The sequence below is a fragment of the Erythranthe guttata genome, chromosome 6 (genome assembly GCF_056151865.1).
Source record: "Erythranthe guttata isolate IM_541 chromosome 6, IM_541, whole genome shotgun sequence".
In the NCBI taxonomy this organism is placed as follows: Eukaryota; Viridiplantae; Streptophyta; class Magnoliopsida; order Lamiales; family Phrymaceae; genus Erythranthe; species Erythranthe guttata.
Window position 1 is genome coordinate 11996736 of NC_142538.1, and position 18143 is coordinate 12014878.

The 18143-nt window shown below is 38.7% G+C and overlaps 3 protein-coding genes across 3 annotated transcripts; all 3 read right to left on the reverse strand.

Annotated features, from left to right (window-relative positions):
• Window positions 1–1613: 1613 nt before the first annotated feature.
• On the reverse strand, window positions 1614–4273 carry LOC105951160 (laccase-12). The gene is made up of 6 exons (XM_012974550.2): window positions 4110–4273; window positions 3783–3934; window positions 3421–3665; window positions 3204–3332; window positions 2147–3106; window positions 1614–2039 (listed from the first exon to the last, which is right to left on the reverse strand). The coding sequence occupies exons 1-6, from the start codon at window positions 4233–4235 to the stop codon at window positions 1906–1908; spliced, it is 1746 nt and encodes a 581-aa protein (XP_012830004.2). The 5' UTR covers window positions 4236–4273; the 3' UTR covers window positions 1614–1905.
• A 1286-nt stretch (window positions 4274–5559) lies between these two features.
• On the reverse strand, window positions 5560–6717 carry LOC105951193 (uncharacterized). The gene is made up of 5 exons (XM_012974583.2): window positions 6567–6717; window positions 6026–6503; window positions 5874–5940; window positions 5656–5782; window positions 5560–5570 (listed from the first exon to the last, which is right to left on the reverse strand). Exons 1-5 carry the CDS (start codon window positions 6715–6717, stop codon window positions 5560–5562), a joined length of 834 nt encoding a protein of 277 aa, XP_012830037.2.
• A 96-nt stretch (window positions 6718–6813) lies between these two features.
• On the reverse strand, window positions 6814–7200 carry LOC105951194 (uncharacterized). Its single transcript, XM_012974584.2, has one exon. The coding sequence runs from the start codon at window positions 7198–7200 to the stop codon at window positions 6814–6816; it is 387 nt and encodes a 128-aa protein (XP_012830038.2).
• Window positions 7201–18143: the final 10943 nt, after the last annotated feature.

An 18143-nucleotide genomic window follows, 5' to 3' on the forward strand; every position in this document is an offset into this window, starting at 1 on the left:
TACCCCAACCCCTAATTAATTAATTAATTAGGACGGAGCCAAAATCTGATAGTGGATATATATCAGTATGCTTTATTTCCAACTATTGTTTAATTAATCTGTACAACTATTGAATTTCTTTTCCGGCAGATTAGGGAATGAAATCGTGAAAATTCCAGAAAGATTACGACGATTGAGTGGAGTTGTTAGTAATTTCCTATTTATCACGCTGTGAGTGTGACTTTAATTTGTATATTTATTATGACTCATCTTTCTTGCTTAATTGTAACGCAGTTGTACGTTTGATAATACTACTGTATGTATGTATGTATGATATTTTCGAGTTCTAATTATTATGGAGATTTACATAATCTTTTGAATGATTTCAAAAATATCTTTGGACTGCGGTTTTGTATTACAACCTCATACTTTCGGGTAAACTGCATAAAACCCCCCTGTGTTATGGAAAACCTGCACCAAATCCCCCTGTGTTAATTTTATTGCATAGAACCCCCCTGTGTTTTATTTTATGTTGCATGAAATCCCCCATTCCGATAACAATTAACACCGTTAACTATTTAGGGGATTCTATGCAAGTTTTTCATAACACAAGGGGGTTTGGTGCATGCTATTTATAATACAAGTGGAATTTATGTAAAATTTACTTATGTATTTAAATGTTGAATTATTTTTTTGAAATTTGAGTCAAATCCATTTATTCAATTTTTGAAAGTCGAATTTTCAAAATTATTAATATAATTATTTATATCAAAAGTATATTCGAATTTTCATATTATTTATATTCTTTGACATATTATACAAATGTATAACAATATTGATTTTATAAGTATATAATTTTTATTTTTTAAAAATATATTGATAAAATACTTTTTTATTCAAAATTGGAAATTTTCAATTTTTTTTCATTTAGTTTCAATTTTGATGCAATTGTTTTTTTTTTAAGAAATGGAATCAAAATTTGAAAATCCAAATGAGAAAAACAATGTTCTAAAATTTAAAAATTTGAATTGGAAACGGCATAATTCCAAAAAAAAAAGAAAAGGAAAAAAAAATTGTTAGAAATTTCATCCTTATTATTAGTCAATAATTATTTATATTGCAATTGAATATATGTGTTTGACTTAATTTAAAAAAAAAATCGAATTTTAAATAAATAAAATATTTTTTTGAAGAAAATATGCTCCAAACCCCCTTGTGTTATGAAAAACTTGCATGAAACCCCCTAAATAGTTAACGGTGTTAATTGTTAACGGAATGGGGATTTCATGCAAGGTAAAATAAAACACGGGGAATTCTACGCAATAAAGTTAACACAGGGGGGTTTGGTGCATGTTTTCCATTACACATGGGGGTTTTATGCTGTTTACCCCATATCTTTCTTAAGAGTTGTGGCTGCTCTGTGTTGAGTATTTCTGTCAACAACTCACTTCAATTATTGTTTATTAATTCCTTCTTAACCTGACCACTAATACACGAACTACTCGTACTTTAAGTGGATTCGTGCATTTATCATGTGCATGTATTCTTCGATCGCCTTAACTCTGCATTCAGTTGCTTGTATGATTGGTTGTTATAGTTTCACAAATGAAGATATCAAAGGATCGGAGAAGAAATAAATAATAATTGTATATGTTGCACAGATAAACGATACAAGCTACAATCAAGGACATGCTTGGATATATCGAAAATGACGGTTGTTTGGCTAATGTAGCACCATCATTCTCGCCCCGCTTTTACATAGCCAAATAAATAATACCAAAAAAAAAAAAAAGGAGTAAGAAAACAAGTACTAAACCCCGAATGCGGGTTAACGTACGATACAACACGTAGATACGACCACAAAAATATTAATTGCCCGTCTAGCAGGACATTAAAAATTTGCTGCAAATATTAGTATTGATGCTATTAATTGCATTTGGGAAGGTCAGCTGGAGGAGGCTCTAATGTTTGTAGCTTTCCGACACCATTTTCGACTAGAAAAGCCATTGCCAAACCCCATGTTATGTGTACATCCAGGTGGCAGTGCATCAGCCACACCCCTGTTTATAATTATGTCCAAATTAAACTCATGCATTTAATTAATTTGAGTATGAAATATTATGCATTCATTCGAATTTATATAAATTTGTTATCTTGTACTACTAACCTGGATTGTCGGCGACAAATCTGATAACCGACCATCCTCCAACAGGTACACTAGCCGTATTCCGAAGAGGTGGATCCACTAGATTAAATTTGGCTGTATCTCTCTTTGCGTTGAAGTTTCCGAAACCCTCGGCAATTATGTAAAAGTCGTAACCGTGAAGGTGAATTGGGTGATTCTCAGCCGTGAATATACTCGTCCCCTGCAAAACCAACTGTACTGTTTCCCCGTATTTCAATCTATATACCTTGGTACCCTGAGCAGGTTGCCAGAGCGAGCGGCTTACGTTTCCAGTGTAATCAAATCGTAGCGGCGGATTTGCCGGAAAATCTGTGGTGAAAACACCAGGTACGCCCTGCTGATGTGCTTGCAGCAGCGAAAAATTTGACGGGAGCACAAACGAGACATTGTTCATGCTGGCAGCAAATCGAGTTCCGTTTGGAGCCTGACAGTTTCTCGACCTGGCCCCACGTGGGCATTTGTTAAGTCCTAAACCGACGGTGAAGAAGAGATTGTGATCGATTTTAGTGGGGACGGGCGCTTTTCTTGGGCTTCTAAAGCTGGTGGTGAAAGCAGTGACGGTGGCTGTGTCGTTGAAAGCAGGCATTTTCGGTATAACGGGTTTGGATGAGACACATTTGGATGTACTGCAAGCGGCGGATTTGTATTGAAGGATAGCTGTGGTGGTGGTGTTATCGAAGGGTGCACCTTGTGCGCTTGCATACGCTCGTGCGGCTATGTAGTATCTTGCCGGTGGTTGATTGGCCGTGATTAGTACATCTGTGGTTTGCCCTGGACCAAGCATCAGAACAGAGGTTGTGAATGGTTTCACGTATGAGGCATCGGCTCCCACTACTGTGAGCTTGTGGTTCGCCACTTTGAAGAATAGTTCTTGATTCAGTGCCGAATTCACTACTCTTAGCAGATTCGTCTCTCCAGCTGCTATCGGCACTACTATTGTATCTGCATCCACCATGACATACCGTACGTACGTGTTTAATTAATTAATTGCAAAAGAGAAGCAAAGTAATTAATTAGCAATGAATTAATTATTAATTACCTTTGGCGGAGCAATTGTAGAGATCGCCAGGTTGACCGTTGATGGTGTAAGCATCGGAAATATTAGGGGCGGCTCCTGTTCGAGTAGCTTGTCTCACAACATCGATGGGGTTCGCGTCCCACCATTCACCTGTTCGATCGTCGCCATCAATTATATATAGATTAAACTCAACTAAGCAAATTATAATATATGTAATTAATAAAAAAATAATAATTACCAAGAAGAAGGGGAGTTTCGCGGTTGGGCTTGGGGAAGGGATATTCGTCACCTTGCCTGGGGCGAATGATAAGAGCACCGTAGACGGTGGCTCTGAGCCAAGAACTATGGGCGTGCCACCAAAGAGTGCCTTCTTGTCCGTCGATTGTGAACCGGTAAGTGTAACTACCACCCGGTCTGATTGGGCATTGCGTCACAAATGCCGGTCCGTCTGCCCACGCGGTTCTCATTTGCCTCACTCCATGCCTATTCGTTCGTCGAATTGAATTACTAGCTAGCTTGTAGATAATTAAAGAAAAATGCGTTGCATGCGCATGCATGCATATGTATATAATCAATCATATGTACTTATTGTGCAATTACCAGTGAATAGTAACATTGTAACGAGCTCGATTAACGACTTTGACCACGAGGGTGTCGCCATTGTTGACTTCCAAAGTTGGTCCGGGATACATCCCATTCACGGTAATTGTGTTATGGGTTTTGCACAGCCTCTTCACTGGTGTTGCTTGCACCTGCATGCAGCCAATTCAAAACTAATCTTTAAAGCATCAGAAAAAATAAAATAAAATAAAATAATTAAGGAAACATGCATATAAGCAACAATAGTAGATAGTATGAATATATATATATATATATATATATATATATATATATATATATATATATATATATATATATATAACTTACAACAAAATCATGGTGGTGAACTTTTGCATTAGTTATCGGCATTGAGCTCATAAAAACGAGCAAGAGGGCCGAGAATAAGAAGAAAGAAGTAAACAGTTTGTTGTAATTACTTCTAAAGGACTCCATTTTCAGTAAGAAGTCGAAAATGAATTGATGATTTGATGAGTGATAAAATAAAGAGAGAAATCTCCTTTTTATAATAAAGAGAGAGAGAGAGAGAGAGAGAGAGAGAGAGAGAGAGAGAGAGAGAGAGAGAGAGAGAGAGAGAGAGAGAGAGAGAGAGAGAGAGAGAGAGAGAGAGAGAGAGAGAGAGAGAGAGAGAGAGAGAGAGAGAGAGAGAGAAGGTGGTTAAATTCTGAGGTTGGCGGATTAGGTTTTGATAGTAAGATTAGTGGACAAAAACTTAGTTCAACCTCTACAGAGGGGGGAGAAGTAGTTGCACCCACTGTGCCTCATCAAACTCAATTAATTTTGCTTTCTTCACAAGTCTTTTTCATTATAGCTTAAATAGGTTTTCAAGGGTGACTTCATTATTGTTTTAGTTCGATTACTCTGTATTACTTCACATTTCAATTTGGACTAAATTTCTAATTACATTAGATGACGTGTTAATGCATAAGTAGATGGTAAAAGTCTAAGTTTGTTTGATTAGGTAACATTTTTTTAATATTATAACAATGTCTAGATTTCATTTTGGTCGTATGTAACCGCAAATTAGTTAACGACGACGACTTACTTGAATTAATTATTTTCTAATCAACTAGTTCTAACGAGCAAACAAGACAATTCTGTCTACATTATTACACTAAAGACTCGTTACGTTACATTTATCGGATTAATTTTTAGGGAAAATTAGTAAGCACCTCTAAATTTAGAAAAGTCATGATAGATCTCTTCAATAAATTATTTGAGAAATCCCCTTTTACTTTAAAACAATGCTCCTTATAAATTTACTAGTACTACACCCGTGCGATGCACGAGTTATTCATCGTAAAACAAATATTGAATAATAAAAAAAGTTCTCGAAATATTAAGATTAAGTGTTGATATGTAATATATACAAGGAAATATTAACTTGTATTGTGTAAGTGATGAAATAAGCCGGAATAAATGAAAAAACTAAACATCGAAGGTTTTAATTTCCACACACAAAGAGCAAATATATCGCTGGTCCCAAATTTTAACAACAACAATGACACATGAACGTTCAAATCTTGAATTTGATCCAAACAATCTGTGTTGTTTTATTTGATACCAACCGCCCTAAACAAACGCATGCAACAAATCCAATACAATGCAACTGACCTGCATACGTTGTACAATGGTCATACGAAATATGTAAATTGTTACCAAAACAATACCAATATAACTGTTTAATGGCATAAAATCATTGTAAAAATAACCTTCATCAAATATAGCGAGCGGAGTCTATAGCAAGTTCATAGTACAATTAAAATAAACCTACAAATGAGGAATAATAAAACATATAAATAATAGATAATAAAGGTCGTCATTGAACATTGTAATTTTTTGTACATAGAATTACCTTCATATATGCTAAAAACTTCCTTGTATACAACATTATTTGTAACGTTGGTTGTATCGCCAGATTCCGAGTTAATCAAAATCTTTATGCCACTTCGACTCTTAACTCTCCAGAGTGCGACATAGAGCTATACGTGACTGAAAACAGGTCTTGGCAAGTACAATGCCTACATGAGAAAGAGTTTTCCTTGACTTTATGATTCTCATTGCGAATGATACCATCAGCGGAAACTGACGCCGCTGGAATTTAATAGGCAATGCAGAGTTGGACGGAACCAAATTCATTCTAGGAATGAACACCATATCATCAACATGTTTACCGGAGAGGATATGATCCTGCAGATGAGAACGTGTTTTCCCATATTAATAACCCGAAGCCTTGTTCCATTGCACATCCTATGGTCTGATCAATATTTCTGATGAGTATAAATGGAACACCTCTTTTCAATGTCAACTTATGCGGTGGATTTCCGGAGCATGATATGGTGTTGAGAAACTCCGGGGAGTATATTTCTGCGTTAACATCCGATAATAAATCCTCCTTGCACATATTATCGGAGCTGAAATAGACCTTCTCCTCTCTAGTTATGATCGACAAAAAATGATCGTTCACAAAACCGACACTTTTATTATTGGGTGCAAGAATTGCTCTGCCCTCGAAATACTCGGGAGTGAACAGGTTGGTCATCAGATCGGGATAGACAAACTCGATAAAATCCAAAAAGGGATCTGCAGAATTACGAATCAGTATGTCATCGGGAATTTCAATTGTGGCATCACTGTCATTTTCCTCGCCAACATCGCCATTGCCGATTCTCAATATCCAGTCCCAAAATTCTCTTATTTTATCTGCATTGGCGGAAGAGGAGGACTACTCAAGTCTGATATTCTTGTTCAACTTCATAACCTTACATCGTCTCCACAACAGTGATGAATTGATTGTAGCATGAACAATGTCTTGTCTCGACTCTTTCAACACAACTGAGAGAATTTGCCGAAAGTCCCCTCCAAGAACTACAACCTTCCCTCCAAATGGCATATCTGAATCAAGTATAGATTTCATTGTTTTGTCGAGTGCTTCGAAACAGTACATGTGCATCATCGGTGCCTCTTCCCATATGATTAGCTTTGCTTTAGACAACAATTCTGCCTGTGGACTCTATTGTTTGATGTTGCATGTGGAGCTCTCATGTACAATTATTGGCAGTCCAAATCGCGAATGAGCAGTTCTGCCACCGGGAAGTAGAAGCGAAGCAATGCCAGTACTGGAAGTAACATTTATAACGCTTTTTGAACGGATAGTAGCCGATAAAGTTTGCCATATGAAAGTCTTTCCCGTTCCTTCATTCCCATAAAGAAAAAACAGTCCACCTCTGTCATTTGTAACAACATCCATGATATCATCGAACACGTTTTTCTGCTCGTTAGTAATGGAGGAAAGGTATTTCTTAAGCTCTTCACGCATCACATCAACGTCATAGTCCAACTCGTCGAGAACCAATCTATTTACCAGGGTGTCCTTCATCGACCCAATTGGAATCGGCATTGAGGGAAAGTTACTCAAGCTTTAATGTATCTTTCAACAACCCTTATCTTATTTTTCATTTCTATATTTTCCTTTTCACGTCTCTCTTCTCTTTTCTCTGCTATTTCTTTTTCTCTTTCCCATTTCCCACCCAAATCTCTCCCAGTTCCCTGGTTTCTTCTCTGTCTCGATTCGGAGATGAAGAAAAGTCGTCGGTGTTAGAGTAGGTGACCAACAAGTCAACTTGTGGCTGTGGTATTTCCATTTATTATTGTAGTAAACAAACCTTTTTTGTATTAATGATAAAACACTTTGGCATTCTATATATTTGTCCCTTTGTCACAAGCATAGATATAGCCCTTACAGTTATTACGAGTACTAGTAATTGTTCGTTAGGATCATGAGATATTTACTTTAGTATTATAACTATTAAACGTGTTCCTAGTTGAAGGGTTACGCCACCAATGAGGATATCGGCCTTTCCCATTAAGAGACTAGCACTTAGTGTATGTGCACTACATCTCATCAGTAAACAGTATTGTGATATCGGCATGCATAAGTGGGTGCTCGTAAGTTGACGAGTTCACTGAACTCCTCACCCTAGAAATCTCTAAGTGGTTCTCAATAATCGAGTAGAGATATCCATGGTATAGTTGTACAACATTAGTCCTTATGACCTAGACATCACCGTGACTTCACTAGAGGACCAGCTGTATCGTGACCTGTCCCTGAGTTCCACCGAGGACCACCCCAAGGGCCAGTGTTCGTGCAGTCCGAAATCTAGTGGGAGATCTGTGCATTGTAGTCGGGGATTCGATCGTTAGAATAGTCTTGGATGTCCTGTGTGTTCTCATAGTTTGTAATCTCTAAGTCTCTGGCCAGAGCTGACTAAGTGATGATTAGAGAATTCGATTCTCTAAGTCATGCACGTACCGATTACAACACTTAGAACGATCGCACAGTAATTGAACTAAGGAGGTCTCGATGAACCAATGCCTCTAGTTCAATCGGGACATATGAATCGAAGGGATCGTACTGTACGCTAACTATATCAAAAGGTTCTTGCAGGCACTTAATTTGTATCTAGGGAATCATGATGCGTAGTTGGTAGACGCCAATCTTGATTCGTTGGGTGATTAAGGTGAAACGAGATTCATCTAAATCGTAACTCTAAGGGACGAGTTTTGACCACAAAGGGTTGTGGGCCCACGGCTAGCTTACACCTGAACCATCGAGGGTCACACTGCTCGTGCACATGAGATCTTTGAATAAATGGTCATAGATAAAAATGTTTTATCTTTGCATGATTGGAAGTCAATATGATTGGGTCCAACATTCATAATTTGGAATTACGAATGAGAATAAGAAAAGGAAAAGAATAGGCGAACATCTTAGTGAACTTTCTAAATTGGGAAGTTTCCAAATTAAGAAAGTGCACTGAATTAAGGTTTCCACTTTTAGAAAGTTGAAAATTGAGAATTGGCACTCGTGTCGACGAGGAAATTATAATTATTCTGAAAATGTAATCGTTATAATTTTCCGATCATTGAATTGAGAGAGACGAGCGAGTGAAAGAATTAACGAACTTAAGCTGTTGGGCCCGGTCCAACTTAAGCCCGTTAGGGCTTTTATGCAAGACACTATAAATACTTGATTTATGGGTCTTTCACACATACTTGAACACAACCCTAATTACGAAACCCTAGCCGCCCCTTCTCTCTCTCTCGGCCGATCTCTCCTCACGGCCGCCGCCGCCGTCCACTCGCCGGAAATCGGCCTCTCTTGGCCGATTAATCGTGGTAGTTCTTTTCTTTGTTTATTCTTTCCGTTTATTCTAACTACTGCGTGTCTAGTGCCACGTTTTAGTAGATCAAAGTATACGAGGTGAAATCCGAGAGGAGGAAGATCAAAGAATCGAGGAGCAGCCCTACGCCGTCGCCGCCGCTCCCGGATTGCACGGATTGGTTTCTGTGGCAATCTAGCTTCGTTTCGTGCGCCTACCTCACGCTTCAAGAGGTAAAGTTTCGAATCCATTGTTATTCAATTCGTTTTTATTTAAATTGAATATGCATGTTCGTCTAGTAAGTATGTTGTATGATTTTATGTGTATTATGTGATTACATGAAATTCATTATTTATTGCGAGCGTGATTATTTGATTTAATGCGAGCATGCTAGTTGATTTAATTTCGATTAAATAATCCGCATGTATGTTTGTTTTTAAATTTCGCTGGAAGCGCAAAGGTACGCAATTAATTGTTTAATATATGTCGGGCATGTGATTGTGTGACTTAAACTCGTTTAATTCGCATAAAATTTTTGTTTTCCGCTGCGTACACGTGCTTTATTCCCAACAGTGGTATCAGAGATCGTTGCGCAATTAATTGCATTTTTAATATGCTATTATTTTGATGCATGTTCGATTTATTAAAGTAGCGATTGTTGTATTATGTAATTGGGAGTTTTCGAAAGTTTAAAATATTTTTGAAATATTGTTTAGAATTTTTCCAGCTTTAAAATTGTTTAAAATTAGAAAATCGGATCTGAAATTTATTTTTGAAACGTCGGTTTTATTTAATTCGGATCGAGCCGGTCGAACCGGCCGGCTCGATGGTTGGGCACGATTCAATTGACCGATTCCACGTGGATTCGGGTCAGTCAAACCGGTTGTCGGTCCGACTGACCCGGCCCACTGAATTGGGTCAACTGGACCGGGCAGAACCGGACCGTTTCGGTCCGAACCGGTCAGACCGGTCGGGCTGAACCGGTTCATTGAAAATAATTTTTTTTTTTTAACTTAAAACAAATAGATTTTAATTTTCGGAAAATTATTTTCAGTTAATCCCAATTAGATAATCGAATCAACAATCATCTATTTTAGTAAATAGGTGTTATATTAATTAATTAATCTAAATTGTTAAATTGATTTTAATTAATAGATCACATATATAATATTGATTACACTTCAACTTAATTAATAGTACCTCAACATTATTTGATAGATTTATGCTAGTTGAGGTCCTATAATTATTTTGAAAAACGCGATACTAGTTGATTGGTAGGTTAGACTTGACACACAACGATTTTGAATTCGCGAGATTAACTTAGGTCATTATCAAGTGCGAGGAAAATTAATTTAGGGTCATATAATGGATACGATTGATTGTGATCTACCTTTGGGCAAATATAATCGGGCTAGATTAACTACGGGTTATATTTGTCTATTGGACCTAAAGCCCATTAAAGAAAAATCGGTTTTCTCGTTTGTCTACTAGAGGGAAGTGGAACTCGATAAAATTAGTGGGAGAACAATTAAATAACATAAGTCCAAACATTTAATTGTAAAATTTATTCAATACGAATCTCTAATAATCCTCTTCTCTAAACCTCTCAGATAATCATGTCTAAGAATCCCATAATGTCAATCCTCGACAATAAACTCAATGGCCCTAATTACCTAGATTGGTTGCGTGGTCTTAAACTTGTGCTAACCGTTGAGGGGCGTCTCTATGTCCTTAATGAGAGACTTCATGCCACTATACCCGACACTGCGACCGATGCTGAAAAGGAAACTTATGAAGCATGGAAGAAAGACGACACTCATGCTAGGTGTTATATGATAGCCGCCATGGAGCCAGTGCTTGCGAGGAAATATGAGTCTCGCAAACATGCTTTCGATATCAAGGCTCATCTCGATAGCATATATAGTGAGAATACTAGGGCATCGAGGTACGTTGCTACAAAGGAGTTGATCACGGCGAGACTGCGCGAAGAGACTTCTGTCTACGAGCACTGTCTCAAAATTATCACTCTCCTTGAAAAGCTAGTGAATCTCGATGTCACCCTCCCTGTCGAGCTCTCGTTGGATTTGATCATGTTGTATCTTCCTAGTTCCTATGAATCGTTCATAGTGAACTTCAACATGAACAAACTAGATCCTCCCTTGGATGAGTTAATGAACATGTTGGTCAGTTTCGAGTCCACCATTAAGAAAGAGAAGTCTGTTCTCATTGCTGCTACTTCTGGAAAGAAGAGTTCTTCCCAAAAGAAGAGAAAGGAAAGAGTTTCCTTCCCAAATAGCAAGTTCGAAGTGGGTGAAGGTAGTGGGGGCCCTTAAGGCGAAAATCAGCAAAACGTAAGGAGATAGATCAAAACCCCGCACAACTTTGGCACGCTAGATTAGGTCATGTCTCTTTAAGAAGGATGAACGATTTTGTTAGTGAAGGATTGTTCCCTTTAGAGGACGTGAAATCACTACAAACTTGTGAATCTTGCCTTAAAGGGAAAACGACCAAGTCACCCTACAAAGGAAAAATGGAACGAGCTGAAGGTCTTTTGGATTTGATCCATACAGACGTATATGGTCCACTAAGTGTTAGTGCGAAGGGTGGATAGAACTACTTCGCTACCTTTACCGACGATTATTCTAGGTATGGGTATGTGTACTTGATGAAGTACAAGTCCGAAACATTTGAAAAGTTCAAAGATTTTAGACACGAAGTAGAGAAGCAACTCGGACGAAGTATTAAGAAGCTGCGATCCGATCGTGGTAGAGAATACTTGAGCATAGAGTTGATTAACTATCTAAAAGAGAATGGAATAAAATCTCAAAGGACTCCACCCGGAACTCCTCAACTTATTGGAGTTTCCGAGCGTCAGAATAGAATCTTGTTAGACATGGTTCGATCTATGATGGGGTTCACCAACTTACCGGCATACTTGTGGGGTCACGCACTTCGCACTGCCGCGTATTTGCTGAATAGAGTTAACACCAAAGCAGTTAAATCCACACCATACGAACTTTAGCATTCCCGAAAACCCAACTTCAAACATATTAGGATATGGGGTTGTCCCGCTTATGTGAAGCGATTAGTGGGAGATAAGTTGGATAGTAAATCCGACTTGTGCTATTTTGTGGGGTATCTCGAAGACTCAATGGGATACAAATTCTATTATGTCAAGGAAGCAAATACGTTTGTTTCGAGAAACGCCACCTTTTTGGAAAGGGAGTTTCTATTCGATAGAGAAGGCAGAATGATAGAACTTGAAGTAGTTCAAGAACCGCAAAGTGAAGTTCAAGCGCAAGAACAAGTAATCGAACCAATAAAAAAATCCACTAATATACGTCACGAACCTACGGTACGTAGATCCGAAAGAGTTCGGAAAATGCCGGATAGATTATTCCTCCTCGAAATTGATGAAGATCATGTTGATCTTGGACAAGATCCAAGAACATACAATGAGGTCGTATCGGATGTGGACATGGGACATTGGCTAACTGCCATGAAATCCGAAATGGACTCCATGTACTCCAACAAGGTGTGGACCTTGGTAGATCCACCTAAGGGAATAGTTCCCATAGGCTGCAAGTGGATCTATAAGAAGAAAATTGGAGTGGATGGAAAGGTATCGACCTATAAAGCTAGATTGGTAGCGAAAGGATATACTCGAAGACTCGAAGGCAAGGTGTTGATTATGAGGAAACCTTTTCACCAGTCGCGATGTTGAAGTCCATTAGGATTTTGCTGGCCATAGCTGCGTGGTACGACTACGAGATATGGCAAGTGGATGTGAAGACCGCTTTCCTTAATGGAGACATTGAGGAAGAAATTTACATGGCGCATCCGTAAGGTTTCATATCTTCTGGAAGTGAGCAAAAGGTTTGCAAACTCCAGCGATCCATTTATGGATTGAATCAAGCATCCCGTAGTTGGAACATTAGGTTCAACTCAACTATCAAAGAGTTTGATTTTGAGAAGAACCCGGAGGAACCTTGTGTATACAAGAAGGTTAGTGGGAGGGCAGTGATATTTTTAGTGCTTTACGTTGATGACATTCTACTCATTGGGAATGACGTTGGAATGTTGCAACAAACAAAATCATGGTTGTCCACACGTTTCTCAATGAAGGATTTGGGAGAAGCATCTTATGTATTAGGAATACGCATCTATAGAGATAGAGCAAGAAAGATGCTTGGCTTATCCCAAAGCCTGTACATAGACACCGTTATGAAACGGTTTAGCATGGAAGAATCCAAGAATGGATTCTTGCCAATGTCCCATGGGGTTCGCTCTCGAAATCCATGTGTCCTCAGACACCTAGTGAAATCGAGGAGATGAAAAGGACGCCTTATGCTTCTGCCATAGGAAGCATAATGTATGGCATGTTATGTACGAGACCCGATATTGCGTATGATGTGAGTGTCACAAGCCGATATCAGTCTAACCCCGGTCCAGCTCACTGGAAGTCCGTGAAAGATATCCTCAATTGCTTACGAAGGACTAAGGATATAATTTTGGTCTATGGGGGTGCCGAGTTGAAATTAGAGGGCTTTACCGACTCTAGTTTTCAATCGGATGTGGATGACTCAAAGTTGAACTCGGGATTTAATTCACGCTTAATGGTGGTGCCGTGTGTTGGAGGAGTTCCTAGCAAAGCACGACAGTCGATTCCACTACAGAAGCTGAATACATTGCAGCGTCCGAAGCTGCAAAAGAAGGGACTTGGATAAGGAAGTTCATCCAAGAGTTGGGTGTCATTCCTAATGCTAATGATCCAGTACCGTTGTACTGTGATAACACCGGAGCCGTGGCGCAAGCTAAGGAGCCGAGATCTCATCAGAAGTCCAAGCATATTCTGAGGAAGTATCATGTGATCCGAGAGATCATTGATAGAGGTGAAGTTAAAGTAGAACGAGTCACCTCGTAAGAGAACGTTGCAGACCCCTTCACGAAGCCTTTATCAAGGTCGGTCCACGAGAAACATCGAGAGTCGATGGGATTGCGATTCATGGGTAGTTGGCTTTAGGTCAAGTGGGAGATTGTTAGAGTAGGTGACCAACAAGCCAACTTGTGGCTGTGGTCTTTCCATTTATTATTGTAATAAACAAACCTTTTTTCGTATTAATAATAAAACACCTTGGCATTCTATATATTTGTCCATTTGTCACAAGCATATATATAGTCCTTACAATTATTACAAGTACTAGTAATTGTTCGTTAGGATCATGAGATATTTACTTTAGTATTATAACTGTTAAACGTGTTCCTAGTCGAAGGGTTACGCCACCAATGAGGATATCGGCCTTTCCCATTAAGAGACTAGCACTTAGTGTATGTGTACTGCATCTCATCAGTAAACGGTATTGTGATATCGGCATGCATAAGTGGGTGCTCGTAAGTTGACGAGTTCACTGAACTCCCTCACCCTAGAAATCTCTAAGTGGTTCTCAATAATCGAGTAGAGATATCTATGGTATAGTTGTACATCATTAGTCCTTATGACCTAGACATCACCGTGACTTCACTAGAGGACCAGCTGTATCGTGACCTGTCCCTGAGTTCCACCGAGGACCACCCCAAGGGCCAGTGTTCGTGCAGTCCGAAATCTAGTGGGAGGTCTGTGCATTGTAGTCGGGGATTCGATCGCTAGAATAGTCTTGGATGTCCTGTGTGTTCTCATAGTTTGTAATCTCTAAGTCTCTGGCCAGAGCTGACTAAGTGATGATTAGAGAATTCGATTCTCTAAGTCATGCACGTACCGATTACAACACTTAGAACGATCGCACAGTAATTGAACTACTAAGAAGGTCTCGATGAACCAATGCCTCTAGTTCAATCGGGACATATGAATCGAAGGGATCGTACTGTACGCTAACTATATCAAAAGGTTCTTGTAGGCACTTCATTTGTATCTAGGGAATCATGACACGTAGTTGCTAGACGCCAATCTTGATTCGTTGGGTGATTAAGGTGAAACGAGCTTCATCTGAATCCGCCGTGCTATACTATTACTCATTGCTTTTTCTTTATGTATCAAACATAGCTCATGGTTAACTCTAACCCTTTTTGTCTATATTGGTGGTCCTTTTTTTTTTTTTTTTTTTTTATTTTTTTTTCTTTGGATCAACAGTTTGAATTCATAGAATATTTCTTTAAATTGATGTTTACAATAATTGAAAGAAAAAGCAAACACTCTTTCTTAAAATTCTATTAATTTCTGTTTATGTCGGATTATATCATATGATAATTAAAAGCTCAACTCCTTCATGTTGACATTCACTCCATATATATTTCTGCATTTGGTCCCTTTTGGAGATAATTAATAACCATGCTCCTTTAAGTATTCCCTATCGATCTGAAATTCACTTCATTTTAAGATCTCTCCAACGAAAGGGAAAATTAATTAGCTCCTATGAAACATTTAACCTTCTAGTTATTATGCTATAAACCTGCTTAAAACAGCTGTATTGTATTAGTCTGCAGTGATTGTGGCGTAAACAAGTAGTAGTAGTCATAGTACATTATGCTATCATTTCATCCCTTAAATCATTCCTCTTGCTAATGCATTGCCATCACCTTGCCCGTTTCTTCAAGCAGACAAAAGCCACTTTTTAGCATATTACTGTTTTTATTTCTAGATTTTGTTGCTAGTATTAAAGAAAAATATATTATATTGCAGGAGTTACGTATACGAAGAAGGGGAGCTACCAATAGTACACGACGGTCCATGCAAAGACATATACACTAGTGAAGGAAGATTCATACGCGAGATGGGCTTGGAATTAAGATTGCAACCACCACAAAGAGTTCAAAGTCGAGATGATGGTGGAGTATAAAAAGGGATGAACTTTGTTTGGTTTTTGAATTAAAGTTTGAAACACTACATTATATGCTTTTAAGTTTTTATGTACTTTTTTAATTTATGTTTTGTGCTACCTTGATATTTAATCCTTATAATTGGTTTTAATATTTTTGATATAAGTGTTTTTTTTTTACAGCTGCTGAATACAGGTTGAATTTGTTAATTGAAAAAATAAATAAACCAAAATTTAAATGTATAAAAAAAAAAAACTTGCGACTAAAATACAAAATAGTCGCAAACAGAAACTATAGTAACTAGCGACGAATAAATAAAACAAATCGTCGCAAATAACTCGTAGGTCTTGCGACGAAAAAGGCTATTAGTCGCAAATATTTTCGAAAACGTAGCGACGAAATCGTCACAAAACGTCGCTTAATCTAGCGACGAACATATAATTCGTCGCAAACGGTTGCGACTTATTATTTGTTCTTCGCAACTGGGAAGCGACGAAAGTATAGGATCCGTCGCGAACATTAAAAAAACATTTTTTTTTCAGAAAATACGAATGTTGCGACGATTTATACAATTCGTCGCCAAACTTTGCGTCGTAAATGACTTTTCGTCGCAGACCTTGCGACGGGGCGTTTGGCGACGTTTTCTATAGGATTTGGCGACGAAAAAAATTCGTCGCTAACAGTAAAAAATCGTCGCCAAATAGACATTTTCGTCGCCAATTTTCGTCGCCAGTCGACCATTTTGGCCTAGTGCCACAAAGGGTTGTGGGCCCACGGCTAGCTTACACCTGAACCATCGAGGGTCACACTGCTCGTGCAAATGAGATCTTTGAATAAATGGTCAGGGATAAAAATGTTTTATCTTTGCATGATTGGAAGTCAATGTGATTGGGTCCAACATTCGTAATTTGGAATTACGAATGAGAATAAGAAAAGGAAAAGAATAGGCGAACATATTAGTGAACTTTCTAAATTGGGAAGTTTCCAAATTAAGAAAGTGCACTGAATTAGGGTTTCCACTTTTAGAAAGTTGGAAATTGAGAATTGGCACTCGTATCGACGAGGACATTATAATGATTCCGAAAATGTAATCGTTATAATTTTCCGATCATTGAATTGAGAGAGACGAGCGAGTGAAAGAACTAATGAACTTAAGCTGTTGGGCCCGGTCCAACTTAAGCCCATTAGGGCTTTTATGCAAGACACTATAAATACTTGATTTATGGGTCTTGCACACATACTTGAACACAACCCTAATTACGAAACCCTAGCCGCCCCCTCTCTCTCTCTCGGCCGATCTCTCCTCACGGCCCCCGCCGCCGTCCACTCGACGGAAATCAGCCTCTTTTGGCCGATTAATCGTGGTAGTTCTTTTCTTTGTTTATTTTTTCCGTTTATTCTAACTACTGCGTGTCTAGTGCCACGCTTTAGTAGATCGAAGTATACGAGGTGAAATCCGAGAGGAGGAAGATCGAAGAATCAAGGAGCAGCCCTATGCCGTCGCCGCCGCTCCCGGATTGCACGGATTGGTTTCTGTGGCAATCTAGTTTCGTTTCGTGCGCCTACCTCACGCTTCAAGAGGTAAAATTTCGAATCCATTGTTATTCGATTCGTTTTTATTTAAATTGAATATGCACATGTTCGTCTAGTAAGTATGTTGTATGGTTTTATGTATATTATGTGATTACATGAAATTCATTATTTATTGCGAGCGTGATTATTTGATTTAATGCGAGCATGCTAGTTGATTTAATTCCGATTAAATAATTCGCATGTATGTTTGTTTTTAAATTTCGCTGGAAGCGCCAAGGTACGCAATTAGTTTTTTATTATATGTCGGGCATGTGATTGTGTGACTTAAACTCGTTTAATTCGCATAAAATTTTTGTTTTCCGCTACGTACACGTGCCTGATTCCCAACAGCCGCCACCACTAGAACGACACTCCTTCTCCTTCTCCTGGAGACGTCGCGGAGGGGGCTATTGGGGACGATAACGTCGATGTGGAGCAGGACTAGTATTTTGCGCCGTTCCATTTGAGGATGAGCAAGCGGCAGTTGTGGGTGGTGGTGGCGGCGGTGTGTGAGGGAAGGTGGTCGATGTTGGAGGGGGACGTGGTGAGAGGGGGACGACATTGATGGTGTGGGGATGGTGATGGTGTGGTGTGACGTGGTGTGGTAACGATTGGGGGCAGATCTAGGGTTCTTTTGATATATTGAATATAGGATGGCGCTGGTTGAGGAAATTCGCGGATGTTTGATCTATAATCGAGGGTCAACTGAATTTTTTTATAACCGCAATAGGGTTAAGTTCTATTTATAGTTTCCTTTATATACAAACGTGGTTAGGGTAAGAGGTTTTATTTAGCT